At 46.2% G+C, this 20,250-nt stretch overlaps 1 protein-coding gene across 1 annotated transcript in view; it reads right to left on the reverse strand.

Moving 5' to 3' along the window:
* Positions 1 to 20,250, reverse strand: part of TENM4 (teneurin transmembrane protein 4) — a 713,747-nt gene that overhangs the window by 20,976 nt on the left and 672,521 nt on the right. The window contains 2 exon segments of the mRNA XM_034995151.1: positions 12,934 to 13,811; positions 19,201 to 19,355. Coding sequence (XP_034851042.1) covers positions 12,934 to 13,811; positions 19,201 to 19,355 — 1,033 coding nt within the window.

Consider the following 20,250-nt stretch of genomic DNA (forward strand, 5'->3'; position numbering starts at 1 on the left):
GGCTCCCACTTGTTTCCCTGCCCTCACCCAGCGTTTCCGTGCCGTCCGTTTGCAAGCGTCCGCTGCGTGGGCTCTCTGCACGGCAGAGTGGTCAAGAGGTGGCAGGGAATAGGCTGTTAACACTTCAGTTATAATTTGTAATTGCGGGAGACTGGAGTATAAAAAGGTAGGTTTAATAGCCTTTTCGCCCTTGTGTGTGAATGGGAAAAGAGGTCTTCATCCAGATGTCAGTATTTCTGACTTCTGCTCATGCTCAAGCTGGCACACGGCTTCTGTTGTAGGTCTCCCCCATGGCCTCCGGGGCTCCCTACTGGACATTTCCCCCTGCTTTGCCCTTACTACAGCTGCTTCTGGGCCCCGAGGGATTTCGGGATGGTGAAGTGAAAGGCCCGAGTGTTTAGTGCTGTCCTGGCTCTTCCCGTGGTCCTTCAGCTGCGCCTGGCTTCCCGCTGGGACCCCTGGTGCTGTGGCTTCTACGGCTTCAGGTGAGACTTGGGAGGTGAGACCAGGCAGGCCTTGGCTGAGCAGTTTTCTGCCCAAGGTCAGATGTGGGTGCTGCAGGGATTCTGCCTTCTGCCAACTCTTTCTGTCCCTGTGCCTGGGACTGACCGAGGCACTCTTTACCCTGGCACAGTCGGCCACAGATGGAGTGCTGGTTAAAGGTCTTTTGAATGACTCACCCCAGTCCTTGACCGAAGACCAACTCTGGGATCAGTTGAATCTGTTGCTGAGGTCTGAGGAAGGGGGACAGAAGCCTTTCCAACATGGCAAGCAGCACAGGGATCTCTACCATATACCTTGGGCTTGGGCTTGGCGGGGCAAGGGTGTGGGCTGTATCAATCCTTCTGACTCTCCTACAGGCACCTTAGGGGCTTTGGAAACCTGCTTCTTGTCATGATTTCTCATTTCTTCCTTAGCACTGAGTCAGATTCTTGTAAGAAATCATCAGTCTGGCATCAGGGAGGGTGACGATGTGGCTTAAAACCTGGACTGGAGGGTCACAGGTGCAGGGTGCCCCTCAGAGCTGGGTGAGGAGGTGATTCTGTGAGACTGCTGCTAGGAAGGAGGGTGAGTCTTAGGATAAAGATCTGGAAGGTTTGTCCTAAAGCCTCTCTGTTCTGGAGATGCTCTCAGAGCTCTACTTCCTTTAACTCTAGGGGAGATGGTATTCTTTTCAACTCCTTATGGCAGCTGGAAATTTGAATAGGAAGGGATTTCACAAAAATGTTTAGAGTGGTTATCTCTGGGAGGTAGAATTACAGGTGATATTTTATATTCCCAAGATTTTAAAATAATGAACATGAATTATTTTCATAATCAGAAAAGTGACCACCCAAATAATGCCACATACAGAGAGCTCATGAACAAGGCCATCTTGGGGAAGTGGCCCTTCTAAATTACTGGCATTTATGGAGTGCCTGGGTGGCTCAGTTGGTTAAATGTCCAACTCTTGATTTCGGCTCAGGTCATGATCTCAGGGACGTGAGATGGAGCCCCGCATCAGGCTCTGTGCCAGGTGTAGAGTCTGCTTAAGATTCTCTCTCTCCCCTCTCTCCCTCTCCCTCTTCTTCCCCCTTGGCTCACATGTGCTCGCTTTCTCTCTCTCCCAAAGAAAAAAAATAAATTATTGGCATTTATGGAAGAGTCTCACTTATAGGACATCTGCCAATATCAATCTCCAGGCCTTTTCAGTAAATATTACTAGGGTACCCCAAATTTCTGAGCCCCAAATCAAGACCCCCAGACTGGCTCTGCTCTGGTCATCTTAGCTACATCTGTGGTCTGTGAGTAGGCTGAGTCCTGTCAGATCCCGAGCCATCTTAATGAGTGAATGAAAATGGAAGATCCATTTCAGTTCAACAGTTTCACGGGATGGGTATATGTTGTTCTAGTCTGGCTCTCTGAACACTTGTTATCCACATACATACTCTTTACTGAGACCACTTACTTAGACTATGTAATTTCCTGATCTAACCAGATACAAAAGATTTTATTATGCCATGCGAGATACTTAAAAAGGAGTTTTAGAGTCTTACTGATAAGAATTGATAAGGAGATCCCAGATTAGAGGGCAGATGTCACTTCAATCCTACTTTACCATGGCCTCACTCAAATGCCGCCTCGTAAAGCCTTCCCTGGTCTCTCTCTTGTCCCTTCTCCCAGTGATACTCTGGTGCAGCTGCCTCACAGAATGGGTCCCCTGCGTTGTAACAGCTCATGTACAAGCTGTCGCCTGCTTCGGCCTGGGCGTGCTTGAGTCAGGACAGGACTGTGGAGTCAGGCAGGCTGGGAATCTGGAATCTACCACCTGCCAGCAACGGGACCCTGGAGGACTGGCTCTCGGTTCATCTCTTCTTCCCCAGCCTTGGGACTGGCAGGGAGAAGACGGGCAGGGAATGCTATTTGAACAAATAAAGGAATGCATGATTGGCTATGCGAGGCCCCTCTGCTGCTCTGTTGGGAAGGGGAGACCGTGATTCATTCAAACACTATCTCCTGCAGGACTTGACAGAGGCTTGACACACAGTAGGTACATGATATTTATCTGCTGAATGCGCAAATACAGAAACAACTGCTTTCACTAAATGATCCTTCACCAATCTCCGTAGGCATCTCCCCAGAGCTTTGGTCTCCAAGACAGAAAGAGCCTTTGCATACAGGCAGACAATTGTAATTATTATTGAAGGTGGCCTGCAATACATAATTAAATTGAGCTTGAAGAAGATACAATGAAAAGCCTCATGCCTTCAAGATCTGGTTTTCATTTTATACGAGATGGCCGAAAAACAGTAATTTCCACTCCTCACATTTTCCACTAGAGGGACTGAATGTCTTAATTAAATGAACATCAAATAGAACAGCCAATTTATAGAATTTTCTTGTCTCTTATTCATTCATTTCAGTGCCTTCTAGAGCTTGGGAAACGCCACCGGATCTCTCTGCAGCCTGATCCACACCTGTGATTACTCCATCGGAACACTGCTGCTTCTTCCTCTGCGGGGAGGAACTGGGGCTGCCCAGCCAGTGGGCCCTGGACACCTGTGCCCCCTGCCTCCTCTGTGGAGTCCTTTCTCTTCCTGCTGAGAGAAAGATGCCTGGTGCCCCCCAGTGAGGTGGGACAGTTCGCAGCACTCTCTGGATTCCAGGTAGCAGCCTCAAGCCCTGGCCCCCTGATCCGGTGCCTTCCGGACAATGGCTTACTTGTGTCTGTTTTGGCTTGACTTGAAGTACTGGCAAATTTCTTTCTTTCTAACCAAGAGGAAGGAACATGTTGACATGGCAAAGTCTTCGGAGCCAGACGTTCTGGGCTTTGACTACAGGCTCTACCCTTGCCAACACAGCAACCCTAGGAGGATGGGTACTCAGTTCTGCTTTCCCACGACCACCAACCCCATCACATCACAAATGATATGATTTTAGGCAGGTCATATACCATCACCTCTGGGAGCCTCTGTTTTCTTCTCTATAAAATGAAGATTGTGACACCTATCTTAGATACTGTGAAGTTCAAACAAGGTAACCTATTTAAAGTGAAATGCAATTTTTTTTTTTTTTTAACCAGGACCTGCAGGACCCCATGAGACTGCCTTCCCTAGAATGTCAACTCCCTGATAGAAGGGCCTTTGGTCACTGGTGTATCCCAGAACTTAGAAGAGTGCCTGGCATATAGTAGATGCTCAGTAATGTGAATGAATGTTGGCCGAAGGACCTGCTCCTTCCTGCCTCTCTTTCCGATTTCACTTTGAACCCGACCCCTCTATCCTTCCTGTGTTCCACTACATCTGCTTCTGTTCTCCAAAGCTCAAGCCAGGCTCAGGGTGCTCACACTTAACTGTTCTTTTTGCTGAGAATGCTCTTCCCTCCAATCCTGGTGTGGCTAGCTCCTTTCATTACTCATATTTCAGCTCAAATGTTATCACTTCGGTGAGGCCTTCCCTGAAATAGATAGGTCCTCCCATCTTGGTCACATTATCTTTTTGTCTTCATTATGCGTATTATCTTATTTACATGTTTATTGGTCTGTTATCTGTCTCTTCCTACTATAATATAAGCTCCATGAGAATAGAGACCTTGTCTGTGTTCTCATGCCTAGAAGAGTACCCAGAATATAAAAGATACATCTCAATACATATTTCTTAGATGAATGAATAAGTAAATAAACAGTAGATTTTATTACTGTTTTTTCAAGATATGGATTGAGAAAAACTAAGAATTTCACCCCTTTCACCTCCCCCCTTCTGTGTGGGGAAGGGAAAGCTCATGAATATTCATATCCTTTTAGGTACCAAGCACCATGCTCATCACTGTCTTTTGAGGTGGGCATTATTACTGTCATTTCACAATTGGTGAAGCTGAGGCTCAGAAAGGATACATAACTTGCCAAAGATCACATGGCTTATTGAGGAATATAGATTCAAAGTCTGTCTGACCTTAAAAGTCTGTGTGCTTTCATCAAGCTTCCCCTAAGAGTGATGGAGTTTCAGGGAAAAACCTTTGTGTTCATCACTATGTTAAAGAAAAAAATTGTCTGGAATCCTCAAATGGGTTTTCTCTTCGAGGTGCTTTGCTTTGATACCATGGCAACTGACTTTGTAGTGATGCCAACCCTCCATCTGGGGGGCATGATCAAGATGGCCAGATGATTGGCTTTTCATTATTTCTTTCCATGGATTTTTCTTCACTCCATTTTCCTGGAGCATCTTTGGAGAATGGGGAAAGAAAACACATAAAACATTCATATAGTTGCTGTGAACTTGGCTCTCAGAAGAGGATCACTAAAAGGTATCTTCACACACATTGCAAGGCTTTCTTCTTCACACTCAATATTTCACATCTCAAGCCACTTACTATGTTGCAGCTGGTGAGGAAAATGTCAAATTGCCTCTCCGCTACTAACTTTTGCTGATTGGGATTTTTTTAGTTGGAAAATAAAGAAGTGACTTTTGTGTTTCATCTATGACTGTTTCAAATGCCACCATTGTCAACGAGAGGAATTGGATATCATACCCTCGTGAATAAATAGGGTTGGTTCACAGCCCATGCACACGAAAGTTCCCTTGGCCTCAGGTCCCTAAAACAGATGGCATTACTACACTGTCATCTCCAAAACTGTACCAGAGCCGGGTATGTTTTGGATTCTGCAACGGACACTTATACCTGCTGCCTATTTCCTACAGAATTATGTCCTGCCAATGAATTCTAGCCTTTGGGATTTCTAAGATCTGGCCCACCCTACCACTGTAGGTCTTATCTCTTGCTGATGTTGTACTTGAAGTAGGGCATCTGGCGGAAAGGATTCAGGGAGGTCGGCGATTCAATCCGGTCTCTGCCACTCATGTGTACAACATCACAGAGCTAGACAGTGTGCTGGTTATTCTTTCTCCCCTCAGGTCCATTCTCTGCTTTTCTCTGGGCCCACAGGAGCTGACCCCCACAGACCACAGCACTGGGGCCCCCCTTCTGGCTTGCTTTTGGTTGGATTCAGTCAATGGTAGGCACTGGCAAGAGACTGGAGGTCAGGAGAAGTTTTCCTTATTCCCTATCTCCTTCGGTGCCATATTTCTAATAGTGGCTGCATGTGTCCAAGATTATAGTTTCTATGAGATAGCTTCTTCTTTCTGGTTATGGCTCCCACCGGGCGCTTCAGTAACAATATCTATTCCTGCCCCACCTTGCCCTTAAGCCTCAGGGATGGTCATGGTTGTTCACTGTTTTTAGTGCCTGGGTGCCTCACCATTCTTTATTGGTTCCCTTATCCCTGCCTCTACCTCTAAAACATTTCTTTATGGGAAAGGTATTATTCCTGGGTATAGAATTCTGGGTTGACAGGGTTTTTTTGTTTTTTTGTGTTTTGTTTTTCCGTTTTTTCCCTTTCAAAATTTCTGTCTTCCAGCTTGCATGGTTTCTGATGAGAAGTCTACTGTAATTCTTACCTTTGTTCCTCTAAAATGCCCCCCCTTCATCTGCTTTCAAGATTTTCTCTTTTTCTTTTGTATTTTGAATATATGCATAAGATATATGTGTGTGCATGTGTGTGTGCATGCGTGCATGTGTGTACTCCTTGGTGTTTTCTGAAATTGGGTCTGTGATTTGTTGTCCATCATTACTTATGGATAATTCTTGACCATTGTTTCTCCAAATATTTCTTCTGCCATGTTCTTTTTCTCTTCTCTTAGAATTTGAATTATAGGTGGTGCCTGACTTACGATGGTTTGAGTTATGATTTTTTGACTTTATGATGCTGCAAAAGTGATATGAACTCAGGAGAAACCATACTTCGAACTTTTTTTTTTAAAGAGTAAACTATTTTGGCCTTTTATTTTATTTTTATTTTTTCATACTTTGAATTTTGATCTTCTCCCAGGCTAGCGATATGTGGTAAGACTCTCATGATGCTGGGCAGTAGCAGCGAGCTGTAGCTCCCAGTCAGCCACCTGAATCTTGAGGGTAAACAACCAATACATTGACAAGCATTCTGTACCCATATGCCCATTCTCTTTTTCACTTTCAGTACAGTATTTGATAAATTACATGAGATATTCAACACTTTATTATAAAATAGGCTTTGTATTAGATACTTTTGTCCAACTGTAGGCTAATGTAAGTGTTCTAAGCACATTTAAGGTAGGCTGGACCAAGGATGTTTGGTAGGTTAGGTGTATAAAATGCATTTTTGACTTGGAATGTTTTCAACTCACAATAGGTTTGTCAGGATGTAATCCCATTTTAAATCAAGGAAGATCTGTGCATTCACATTAGACCAGATGATATTGCCTCCTAACTCTGGGATGCCCAAGTTTTGTATTTTTTTTCACTACTTTTTTCTCTTTGTATTTCAGTTTGGGTAGTTTGTATTGACCCATCTTCTTTCTTCAGCTGTGTCAGTCTACTGATAAGCCCATCAAAGGCATTCTTCATTTCTGTAACTGGTTTTCGTTTCTTTCTTTTTTTTTTTTTAAGATTTTATTTCTTTATTTGACAGAGAGAGAGATAGCGAGAGCAGGGACACAAGCAGGGGGAGTGGGAGAGGGAGAGGGAGAAGCAGGCTTCTCGTGGAACAGGGAGCCCAATGTGGGGCTTGATCCCAGGACGCTGGGATCATGACCTGAGCTGAAGGCAGACACTTAATGACTGAGCCACCCAGGCGCCCCTGGTTTTCTTTTCTTTAAAAAAAAAATATTTTTTTTAAATATTTTATTTATTTGACAGAGAGATACAGTGAGAGAGGAAACACAAGCAGGGGAATGGGAGAGGGAGAAGCAGGCTTCCTGCAGAGCAGGGAGCCCGATGCGGGGCTCGATCCCAGGATCCTGGGATCATGACCTGAGCTGAAGGCAGATGCTTAATGACTGAGCCAACCCAGGCGCCCCCCCCCCAATTTTTTTTATTAACATGTAATGTATTATTTGTTTCAGGGATACAGGGTTTTCATTCCTAGATTTCCATTTGATTTTTTCTTTTTGCTTTTTTTTTTTTTAAAGATTTTATTTATTTATCTGAGAGAGAGAATGGGAGACAGAGAGCATGAGAGGGGGAGGATCAGAGGGAGAAGCAGACTCTCCGCCGAGCAGGGAGCCTGATGTGGAACTTGATCCCGGGACTCCAGGATCATGACCTGAGCCGAAGGCAGTTGCTTAACCAACTGAGCCACCCAGGCGCCCTGATTTTTTCTTATAGTTTCCATTTCTCTACTGAAATTATCCATCTGATCTTTCATATTGTTCACCTTTTCCATTAGAGCTTTTAGCATAATTACAGTTATTTTAAGTCCCCTGAAAGATAGTTTCAATATCTGTGTCATATCTAAGTATGGTTCTGATGATTCCTTTGTCTCTTGGGAGTGTGTTGCTTTTTTAAGCCTTTTTGTATGTTCAGTTGACTATCTTGTGTAGCACACCAGAGAATGAAGTAACAGGTTTTATGTGTGGAAATGGGTATGAGTTTCCTTCTGCTAGGACTTTAGTGAAGGGGTATGAGTTAATTTAGGATCTGGGCTAGCCTTGAAGTTTGATGTTTCTTTGGCTAACATTACTGCATTATAGGCTTTAAGTTCCTCCAGCAAACCTTGTGTTTAGGGAAATCAACTGGTTTGTCAGAGGAGTTTTTTTTTCTCAGTGTCGACTCCATCCTAAGCTTTAGGTCCCCTGTTTGTACTGTGCCTCAGGGTGGGTCCCTTTCCAGGCTGTTGTCCCTCTTTTATCTCTTTCACAGTAGTATTCTGCTTTCCCTTATTGTGTTTGGCTCTTTAGCTAACTGATGGCAGCGGGTGGTGAGCTACAGAGTTCTCCGTGGTTCCGAGGAAGCTGCAGTCTTATGTATCCGTGTGTCCCTGAGTCTCATGAGTGTGGCCTTGGGGCGCCTGGGTGGCTCAGTCGTTAAGCGCCTGCCTTCGGTTCAGGTCATGATCCCAGGGTGCTGGGATCGAGCGCCGCATCCGGCTCCCTGCTTGGTGGGAAGCCTGCTTCTCCCACTCCCCCTCCCCCTACTTGTGTTCCCTCTCTCTGACAAATAAATGAATAAAATCTAAAAAAACCCCCAAACAAACAGAGTGTGGCCTCTTCAGTCCTCCTGCCCCTCTTCCTGCTGTAATTCTGGGCCCATTACATATCCCTCTCCCTTCCTAACAGAGGCTAGAATTTTTTTCTCTTCCCTCATTCAGTGGCAGTGGGTCTCCACCAGTACCTGAGGAGGGCAGCGTTAGTTGCCCTACTCTCCACAGATTAAGGCTTTTGTTCCATATGGGAAATAAGGTGAGTCGGGTCTGGGTCCAGCAGGCAGATATTTGTGCCCCTCCCCCAAGTCTACCACAGTAGTCGCTTTCTTACATCTTTCCCTACTCTTTTCTGAGAGTCCCCGGTCGGGCTGTGGAGAGAAGTTACGAAGAGGATGTGGGCTCTCCCACTCAGTTTCTGCAGCGTCTAATGGCTTCATACTCTCTCGCCAGTACACACTTGGCCTTCATAAATTTGCCAGCCACCCTAGCCGAACCCTTCCGACCAGATGCGTTGACCCCCAGGAAGCTAATGCTCACATCTTGTCTTTCTCTTCAGGAGTTTCTCCCCTTGGATTTGGTTAGGTGGCTGCCCTGTGACCTTAGAGAAGGAGTTTAAGGAAAACTCAAGAATCTGCCATTTGTCTAGCTTATTCCTACTGTAAGTTTGGGAATGATGCACTTTCTAGCTCTTACATCCTCCAGCAAAACCCCAAAGCCAAATGTCTTTATTTGAACCATCTGAGTTGAATTCTGTGTCCTGCTGGGTGCACTGATAAAGCTGGAGCTGGGATTTGATACTCTTCTCACTACAGCGTGTTTTTCCTCCCTTCTTTATTTCCCTTCCCTGTATTTACATTTCACTCATAAGATATTTACTAAGCACCTATGAGGTGGCAAGCCCTGAGCTTGAGACAGAGGTCAGTTAGTTAGGGTCTCACAGTATTTAGTGTGAGCAGAACTATGATAGAACCCACAGGGCACCATGGGATGCCAGAGCCACTTACCCCTATGAAACTCAGGGAAGCCGGCTGCTCATGCCCACCCAGCAAGCGAATTTTGGAACCTGCGTCATGCTCACCAGGCCATTTTCTTAGCCACTGAATGCCATCTGGCCAGGAGCCCACATCTGAAATTAATGATGCCACACACTGGAAATGAGGATTGCATTACAGAGTCCTTTGAGGTTTTCTGCCAGCAGACCTGTGGGCTGAGGGGAGGAAGGTAAGCTTCATTCCCCAGAACTGTGAACTCTCTAAGTCAAGTTGCTCTGCAGTGTGTGATGTTTATGTTAGATGAATTATTTAATCTGTTGAAAGGATCAATAAAGCCAACTTAAAACTTGTTTCGGTAACAGCCCATGTTACCCACAAGCCTGGGCTGATTTTTTTTTTTTTTTAATATTAGAGCATTTGGATTGGAATCCACTAAACTGCCTCATGGAGCTAACAGTAGAAAATTCACTAAAGCAATGGCGCTTTGGCAGAATCTGTCAAAATCTATGCTAAGAAACACCACAGTAATGGGGCGCCTGGGTGGCTCAGTCAGTTAAGCGTCCAACTCTGGATCTCAGCTCAGGTCTTGATCTCAGGGTAATGAGTTCAGGCCCCGTGTTGGGCTCTGTGCTGGGTGTGGAACCTACTTAAAAAAAAAGAAAAAGAAAAAAGAAACACCACAATAATGATAATACTGCATCCTTACTTCTGGGGAACTTCACAGTTTGCAAGTTTTTTTACCTTGTGTATTTATTTAGTTTGTTGATCCTCATAATGGCCATGAAATAGAGTAGGGGAAGTTTGATTTCTGTCTGGTTGAAACCTAGGTCTGGAAACCAGGCAGCCAGCCCCTGAGTCACATGGCTAACATTCAGTGAAAATAGCTATCTTGTACCCTGGCTTTGTTCACAGTCTGAGCTGAACCATTTTTCCTTGACCCACTCTGCATGCCTTTTGCCAGCCCAGTCTGGATATTCTCAGGGACCCGACCCCTTTCCTAGTTCTTACCTTGATCCCTCAGACTTGACATTTGATTCCGCTCCTCTAGCATGAGTTCTAATTCCTACCTACTTTAATTATAACTCTTGTTTTCTCCTTTGACTAGTTTACTTTCTGTTGCTCCTGGGTACTACCTCTCATGCCCAAACAATATTCTGCAATTACTGGTACATCCACTCATATTGCTTGCAGTGACGAGGAGGAGGAGGAGGAGGATGATGACGGCAGCAGTTACCACTTTCAAACTGTTGATGAATAAGACATTGCGTTTTCCACATTGACATTGGTTTAGCTCATTGACATTTTTAACCTCAGACTATCCCTATGAAATAGATACTATTTTTCTCCCTACCATACAGAGAAGTCACAGAGAACTTAGGAGAACATCCTCAGTGTCCGTGAAAGAACACGGATTTGTGTTCTGGCCCTGCGATGTATCACTGTGTAATTTTAGACTGGTTCCTAATCTCTCTGTGCCTCAGTTTGTTCATCTGTAAAAACTGTGGATGGTAATTTCTCTGGTCTGAGGTTACCGTGAAGATGAAATTGGAAAGATCTTGGCACACAGTAGGATGTCAAGATAAATAAGTTTCTCTTTAGGGCTTTTATCTTCCATTCTCAGGGCATTCTTTGGAATTCCAAATGCCATTTTCTAAAAAGTGATTATACACTACCATTCTCTTCTTCATAAAACTACTATGACTACATATTTCATTGAGGAAGACAGGGAGCAGGGAATGGGATCCTTTCTGGTGTAGGTATAGGAAATGGTTTTAGATTTCAGGGTTGGTTGGGAACAACGGTTGCAGTGATATGTAAGCATTCAGTTTGGGATTTGAAGGAGTGACCTTGGGAACTAACTGAGTGTACGGACTTGCTCTGACAAAGAAACCCCTGTATTGCCTAAGTAACGTATAAGAGATTTCCATTGGGCAACGGAGGAAAATTGAATTACTGAGTGTATTTCCATTTCAATAAGTTAATCAAGATAATTGCTGTTTTCCTGGATCTTTGTCTTTCTTTGTAATTAACAAGGCCCTTGTTTGGTGACAGGAATTTAGCCAGTGAACTTTGTATAAATTGCTGTGACTTTTTTTTTTTTTTTTTGGTGCAAATTGTATTTAAAAATCTATTACAGATCTTTTGCCTTTGGATTCTAGGACTATGAGAAACTGAAGCTTGATCAAGTTTGAGAAAAATTTACAGTTCAAGGATTTAAGTTCATTTGGGATTAACAAACTCAGCAGGAGGCAGCAGGGTGGAGCTGACAGAGTGGGAGCTCTGGCATCAGACAGACTTAGGTTGTGATCCCGGTTCTGCTGCATTCTCACTATGTAACAGAGAGCATCTCTGAGCCTCAGTTTCTATTTCTGTAGAATGGATACTATCACTCGTCTTCCAGAGCTCTTATGAGTATTAAAGGCAATAATGTGATTCCTAGCCCATCTCTGGTGCTCAAAAGGCTACTTCCTTCCCCACCTCCTGCATACCTACCTACTGGTCACATATTCAGTAGTCTCAGTTGTTTGGAACATGGCTAAGACCTTGAAAAAACATCTTAAAAAATGCAAAAAGAGAAGGTACAAAGTCCATTCATTACAATAGCTCCTAGATAAAGAGCTCAGATACACATGCCTTTGATTCTGGCTAGGACTGGAATGAGCCAAACTTCTGCTTTTCTGATCACACCCCTCAAGAAGCCCTACCTTGGATGAGGGGAAGGGAAGTGAGCTCCTCGTGGTGGGTGCCACGACTGAAACACATAGCGCCACGCGGAGGGAGGAAGCAGTAAAATGATACCCTGCCACGCTGGAGCTGATCAAAGGACAGTTTACAACCCTTTCTGGGCAGGTTCTGTAGTCCCATGTCCTCCCTTCTGGGGTAATATGCAATTGTGGTTGTTCCTTATTAATGATCTTGACTCATAAAGAGAAAGGTTTCATTATGTCTCTATAATGGGTTTGAGAAGGGAGGCACGGAAAGCATTTAAGTTCCACCCAAAATGGTTAAAATGAAAAAAAATAAAAGTTTTGAAACTTGAAGATGTAAGCTTCGATTAGGTGGGCAATTCATCTACATGGAACATGCCATTGTTTCTGGAAGTGGTCATCCGAAGATGCTAGCACTCTGTCAAGTACGTTTCATCTCCATTCCCTCCCTGTGGGATGTTGGGGAGGTATTTCCATTGTACAGATGAGGCAATGGAGGCCTAGAGACATGCAAGCCCAAGGCTCCTAATGCCAAGCTCATGCCCTTTCCACTACATCATATTCCTTCCTAGGAGCAATCGCTGTGATATGAACATGCAGAACACATTGTGGGTTATGGTTTGCATCCCAAATTCTGAGCCAAAATGAAATCTATCCAAAAATTAACACTCCACCAACTCACCTCTAATCGTACATCTCATGAAACAAAACCGTCAGATGCCCTTGTGGTGATACTTACTCATAAAATGTTGTCCATCCATTTTCATTGCTTTTGGTTGCCAGAAGGCCAGAGTTGCCATGGTATGTCATCATGGCCAACTCATGTCCTTGTGTGGTCACGCTCTTGAGTGCGCTGTTGGTGCCCATGGTCACCCAGTACACTTGGCCATCTGGGACCACCAGCCAGAGGGGCATCCCGGTAGAGTCCCGGCGGACGTTCACCATGTTGCCATTGTTGTCAGTGATGAGTGTGACATCGCCATCCCCCGTGTAGGTGAAGTTGTACAGGTAATCACCTGTGGGCAGACTTTGGGTGTACAGATGCTTTCCACTGGTATCAAACAGGTAGAGCTCCTGGTCAATGGGCGAGGACAGCTCATACATGTTCTGGGTGTTGAGGAAGGGCTTGTTCTTCCTGATAAACCGAATTCGGATATTCCCCAGGTCAGCCACGTAGAGCTCCCCGTTGGCACACACAGCCAAGGAAGATGGCGTATTCAGCTTTGCGTCCTTGGCATAGCCGGCGTCTCCCGAGAAACAGTCACAGTTGGCATCGTTTTTACAGTCACAGCCACTGGGGGCCCCTGCAACCAGGGAGATCTCTCCGCTGGTGGTGACCTGCCTGATGCGGTTGGTCTTCTTCTCGTCGGTCTCAGCAATGTACAGGACCCCATTGTGTGAGACAGCCAAGGCAGCAGCTGACTCCAGGGTTGCGTGGATGGCCACCTTGCTCAGTAGGAAGTGGTCGATGCCGGGGACCTGGCAGTGCATGGGTCTCCCAGCGACGATGCGCACCTGGTGGTTTTCAGAGATCTGCAGGACCACATTGTTGTCAAGGACGTAGAGGGAGTTGTCCATTGGGTTGATGGCTAAGTCTGTGGGCCACTCCAGGCGAACCTGCCAATGGAGACAACCGATAACTCAGATGCCTGGCAGGGTGCCCACCACGAATCCTCCCCCAGCCTGTAAGCTTGTAAGAATGTCTCGAGTGCCTTCACACGCTGTCTTGCCTGATCTCACGGCGGCCTGTCATCGGCAATGGGTGTCAGCCCCCTGATCAGAGTGAAACATGCAATAGCTGTCACTGAGACACCTCATGATCTCCATTAGACTCACAAAACATGAAGAAGGGAATAAAAAGGAAAAAAAAATAGTCAAAAAAACAAAAAAAGTAAAGAGGAGATAGACTTGGGTGCCAGATGGGCCCAGGTTCAGATCCTAGCCCCACCATTATGACCTTTGGCAAGTTACTTTGCCTCTCTGAGCCTCGGTATTCACTTCTGTACAACAGGACTGACAATAGTGCAAAGTGCCTGACCCACAATGAGCGCTCAACTAATGACAGCTAGTGTGTTGGAGGTGGGAGGGGAGGCAGGGGGAGTCTGGAGGCTGAGGCAGGAATTGTTCAGATGTCTACATGAGCTGATGATATGATACCTGCATGAAAGACGGCATCTCAGCCCACTGGGTTCATGGATGAACACATGCCTAGCGGCTGGGGATGTAAAGACAAAATAGCCATGGTCCCTGACGGTTCCAGACCAGTGGTTCTCAAACCTGGCCACACATTCCAATTACCTGTGGTGGTTTTAGAAAGCTTGGTGCACAAATCCCACCTCTGGTCAATGAAATCAGACCCCTGAGTGTGGGGCTTAGGCAGTGGCATGATTTCGAAAGCTTTCTGGGTGATTCTAACGTGGGAACTGGGAATCACAATGGAATCCTTCCTCTGTCAGGTGTGATTGTTGGACCAGCGGCACTGACATCGCATAGGAGCTGGTCAGAAATGCAGGACGGCAGGTCTCACCGAACCCACTGAATCTGAATCTGAATTTAAACCAAACCCCTGGATGGCTCCTGTGCACACGGAGGTTTGTGAATCCCTGCTCTAGATAATGGCTCCTAGCACCTCAGAAAACATGTCCTCCTGGAAGAGATTAAAGAAGGTGGCTCCAGGAAGGAGGGGTTCTGAGGTCCTGGGGCCCATGCCTGAGTCTCCTCTGTGCCAGGCTGGGAAGCTGGCAGGGACGATGGTGAGCTTTCAGGTAGGCACACGGAGAGGGGGTGGCGGGGGAGGAAGCTGGCGGGGTCTGAGGTGAGGAATGCTTTGTTGGTGGACACTGGGAGGTACTGGCACTGAGGGAAGCCACTTGCCAGCTGTGTCCCCAAGGGGTCATCCAGCCACACTGTACACGGCCTGAAGTGTCGCCTCCATCTGATTTGTGTCCCCCGTCCCTAGGGATTCATCGCCTTAGGTTCCCGAGCCCCCTACAAACCCTCGACATTCTGTCCAATTTTGGACTTACTTAAACATGCATATTACTTTAGATAAGACATTTCTCTCCCAGGAATTCACTCTTGCACACCCTTGTCGACAACGGTGTACATCACAGCCATTTTTAATAACGGCGAATAACTGCAACCAATTCAAATGCCCAACAACAGAGCTCTGGCTAAGTAAGTGATAGCATTTAGTTCGCTCATAAGGTAGAGTACTCTGTGTAGCCATTAAAGGTGATGTTATAGCTGGATATTTAATGACATGGGAAAATGCTTGCTACGTATTAGTGGAAAAGACCAGGTTACAGAATTGGAAGCACAGTGTGACCCCAACTGGGGGGAAATATGGCAACCACAAATTAGATAAATTACAGATAGAGGGGAGACTAAAAGCTTGGGGTCATACATCAAAATGTTAATCATACTCGGGTTTGGGGTAATTTTAACATTCTTCTTTGTAATCTTTAACTTCTTGCATTTTCTACAATGTCCATGTGGTAGTTTACTAATATAAAAAGAAACCCAGCAAATTACATACATCTGGGATGTGGCCACCTCCATCTGACCCTTCAGCTCAGGGCCCTGCTCAGGCCCTGCTTCCTGGTCTTCCCGTCTCCTCCCTCCCAGCCTGGGCCCCTGGGCCCCCTGCGGAGCCTGGCCTGCCAGAGACCAGTGCCCCTGGCCAGAGGCGCTCCTTCCCACTTCCCAGTGCTCTCTGAGCCCTTGGCCGCATCAAGAACAGTTTCCTCTAAAGTGACAGGGGAATTTTCAATTTCCTAAAACCCATTTCTTGTCAACACTGGCTGCTAAATATTTTATGCCTTCTGGTCCTGTGGCACCTTGGGGACCTGCTAGCCCAGACCTTTCTGCCAGTCATTATGAGGAAAAGATGCCTCCCTGATGGGTGGCTGGGGAGGGGCGGGGAGGGGGGAGAGGGGAAGAGCAAGCGCCTTCCTGCTCTCCCCCTCCTTCCTGCCGCGTGCACACAGGCATCTGGGAAAGAAGAACAGTGCTCTTGGAGTCCGTCCTGGCTCTGTCACGGAGCCTGTGTGATGGTTCTGGAGCAGACCAAGCACACAAGCTTTTCTGATTTCACCTCCTCAGAGCCACAGGGTGCCGTCACCACAATGGAAGAGCGGCTGAGCGGCTCTTTAGAATTCCTGTGGTCCCTCCGGCCTGCTCCCGTGTTCTGCGGTCCTGAGGGGGGATGGAGCTCCCTCTCCCCTGTCCTCCTGAATATTCTGCGCCTTTATCAAAGCGCTCTGAGATGACTGCCTTGTAGCAGAGTTATTTGTTCTCAAAAAAATGGGTTGCCAAATGGATGAACGAACGAATGACTGGTGAATGGCATAGAGAGCGCGAGGGATTTGAGGCCAGGACAGCTCACTTCTTGTCTCAGTCCCACAATTACTACAGGTGTGTGTTACTTAAAGACTTTGAACTTCTTTCCTCATCTGTAAATGGAGGTAATAAATATTACATAGAGAAGTTGTGAGGATCAAACAAGACAATGTACAAGGCGTTTCTTTGCAAATTATAAAGGGAATGAATATTTACAGCTTATTACTAGCTGCCAGGCGCTGTGCTAGGCAATTTATGTACATGATTTCACTTCAAAATTCATTTCCACATCCCTGATGGAACCTAGCGTAGGGCTCTGTATGTATAACTGCATTTCCCACCCCCCCCCCACTAAGCCTCAGTTTCCTTATCCGTAAAATGGGGTAGATAGTATCACCCCTTGGGGTTATTGTGACAGCTAAATAAGAAAAGTAAAGTCATACTCATCTCTGTATTCCCATTTCTAACAGTGCCTGGCACATGCTAAGTTCTCAAGAAATCTTTTTGGGCCCTCCATACAGAGTTATACTCTGTAGCCTGCTGAGCTAGGAACGAATCCCCTCTTTCTACTGGGTTGCAACATCTTCTGTTCCTTCTCTACTCTATGCCTCCCTCGAGTTTCTCCTCGGGCCTGGTCTTCGTCTCCTCCCAGGGGAGCTGGTCCGAGTTCCTTGGTTCTCTGCTTTGTACTCTTGCCTCTGAGCTGTGTTCTTAGCTCTCTGGCTTACCACCCTGCTCCCCCGGGGGCAGTGAAATAGCTCTGAGTGTTTGTACAGAGGAAGCTCTCAGAATGAATGCCAGTACCCTGCCCACACGTGTGTATAAAAATATCAGCCCGTGTCCAGAGAGCTTGGTAAAAAGAATTCCATGCTTCGATTCAGATGAGGGTAGTGACAACCAGGGGCAAAGGGACTGCGGTCCAGGATTTCTGAAGCTAAGTGTGGGTTTTTTCCCCACTCCACTATCTGCCAGTTGTCCTCCAAGACTTGGATCTGGCTGCTTGGCAGCACCTCTACCTAAAGTTACACAGCTTTCCAATGTGTGGATTGAAAATTTTCAGCGCCCGTGCTGGCTGGTACAGGGCCCATTTTGAGAATTGAAAGTACTCGCGTGTACATCCTCAGGCTGTGGCAGCTTCCTGACGGGTAATTCCAGCTTGCGTACAGGCTGGAGAGGGAAACTCTCTAGCCAGCAAGGGGAAGCCTGCCAAACTGGGAAGACGAGTGGCAGAGAACAGATTTCATTCGGGGGCGTAACAATCACATTAGTTGGCGCAGAAGAAAACCATGCCAGCAACTGAAAGGGGTGTGAGGCGGGTGCTGGGATGGCCAGCGACAGCCAGGGGGCTCTGGGGATGGCGCTCCAGGACACATGCCGCTAACAGGCAGGCATGGCCAGTGAGGCCTCCCACCTCTGCGGCCTGCAAAGAACAGGGAGCAGATCAGCAGTCAGTGGAAAAGGGCCTCTGTGCAGGGGGTTTAAAAAGCTAAGTGAGGTTATTGCTGACACCACTGTGCAATTTAATGTAACTCCTGCCTTCCTTTTTCCCTTGGTTTTGCTAATGTTGGCAAAAAGGATGTTCACTGATTCAGCTCCGGCCAGGCCCTGCCAAAGGCCCGAGCAATAAAGGACACTTTCCTTGCCAAGACATTGCGGGACAAACTAAGGACATGCTGAATGGCCAGTCACTGGGTCTAAACTGAGGTCCCGGTGCTCCCTACTAAGGTCCAAACTCTCTGGCATGGTACGGGAAAGTCTTTCCCTAACTGGCCCCAAATCATGCTTCCAGTTTCAACTCCTGCTTCTTTATTCCAATGCCTTCCATCTTCCAACGATCCTTGACTGTTGCAGGCCCATTAATATCTTTGTACCTTTGCACGTGCTGCTCCCTTTGTGTGAGATGCCTCCGTTCTTCCTTGCCAACCAGCAACCCCTATTTCACCTTCAAAACCTGGCACAGATTGCACTTCCATTGTGAAAGTGGGCACCAGAACTTCTGTTTGTTGACTGCCTTTGAAGAGCCAAGCAATGCTAGCAGCCCAGTATTCACTGTTCATGTTTTCTCCAAGCAATCCTGCCAGGCTGAAGTCAATGATTTTCATTTTAAAGATATAAAAAGAGAGGCTCAAAGGACTTCAGGAACTTGTCTAAAATTAATCAGCTCGTGAGTGGCAAAGCTAGGATTCAATCTGTCAGTCACCAAATACTGGTTATACTCCTACCGTATACCGTATACCTCTGGTTACAGCAGAGGAAAAGATGGACAGAATTCCTGTCCTCATGGAGTTTATAGTACAGGAAGAGAAAAGACAATGCCCAGGTACTGTAAGTATTTCCAAAGAGGGAACTCACAGGCAGCTATGGATCTAAATTCATACCACGTGAATTTCTGCTGCCTTTGAAACTTCCATGGGCAGATTTCTTCACTCTCCCCTGAGATCCCTCTGTCACCCACCTGTCTCCCCTGATGGTGAACTCCCAGAGCACCAAGCTATGCCCTACTCATCTCTTTATCCTTAGTGTTTTTCCCAGGCCCAGCACCAAGAGTGTACTCTTCAAGGGTTAGTGCGGTATAAAGATGGGGGGGCCGGCAGGAGGGCTGGGTATTAGGTGAGAGGATGAGCGTGCAGCCCCAGGGTTCTAGCAAGCAAAGCTTTCTCCTTGCCTGAGAAATATCCATGACAGAGTCACAGCTGAGGGGCCGGGCCGAGGTAAGATCATTGGAGCCCAGCAGGGTGGAGATGACCCCGTTCTGATCAATGCGTCTGATCATGGTACCATCCACGAAGTAAATCAGCCCAGACTTGTCCACTGTGATGCCTGAGAAAGAGAAGCCGAAACAGGGAATGCAGCATTAGAGGTGGTAACAACTGACATGCTCATGGACCCTTCCAGGCTGATGGAGAACCTCCCCTCTGTGATTTGAGGACATCCTCCCCACAGGATTCATTCCCCTTTTAAAGTCCTGAAGACAGATGCCCAGGGGCTTAGGGTGACTTGTTCAGACCAGGGATTAGAACTCAAGTCTTCTGATTCTCCAGGGCTCTGGTCCTTCCATCTTACTGCCTCTGGAGATTTTTGCCTGTCAGCTTAGCTAGCCGCCAAAACCAGACTCCTGCTTCTGGGGGTTTGTCAAGCATTAGAGGTAGCGGTAAGGAGAACCTTTCAATGTCAAAACTGTGAATTATTTAAGTTAATCTACTTATGAAGCCTTTTAATTATAATAATCAAATTCCCTTTTTGGTAACAATTTTTATTTTCTCCCAAGATAGTCATCCTTCCTGTTTTCTATTCTGATTTTATTTTTATTGGTTATTATAGATGTATAGAGCCTAAACATGAACGCTTTGGATGTGTGTAGAGAATATGGGTGAAATAAATGTCTAAAGAAAGGCACATGGATGAGAGCAGTCTGAATTCACCGTTCACTTTCTCCATGACCAGCTGTGTGACCTTGGGCAAGTCACTGGATGTCTCTGTATTCTCAGCTCTTAAATGAAGGGATTGTTCTCAATTTGTACTTCTCACTCCTGGATGTGTGTGCATTTTCTATTAGGTACTCCACAGGGAGCTGGTTCAGAAAACCTCAAGCAGAGCCTGAATATCTATCTGTATTTTTGACAAGCACCTCAGGTGGTAATGATCTAAAACAAAGTTCGAGAATCACTCTAATACAATAAATCAGTGCTTCTTAACCAGTGATGTATATCAGAAT

The sequence above is a fragment of the Mirounga leonina genome, unplaced genomic scaffold (assembly GCF_011800145.1).
Source record: "Mirounga leonina isolate KUSES-001 unplaced genomic scaffold, KU_Mleo_1.0 Mir_92, whole genome shotgun sequence".
NCBI classification, from domain to species: domain Eukaryota; kingdom Metazoa; phylum Chordata; class Mammalia; order Carnivora; family Phocidae; genus Mirounga; species Mirounga leonina.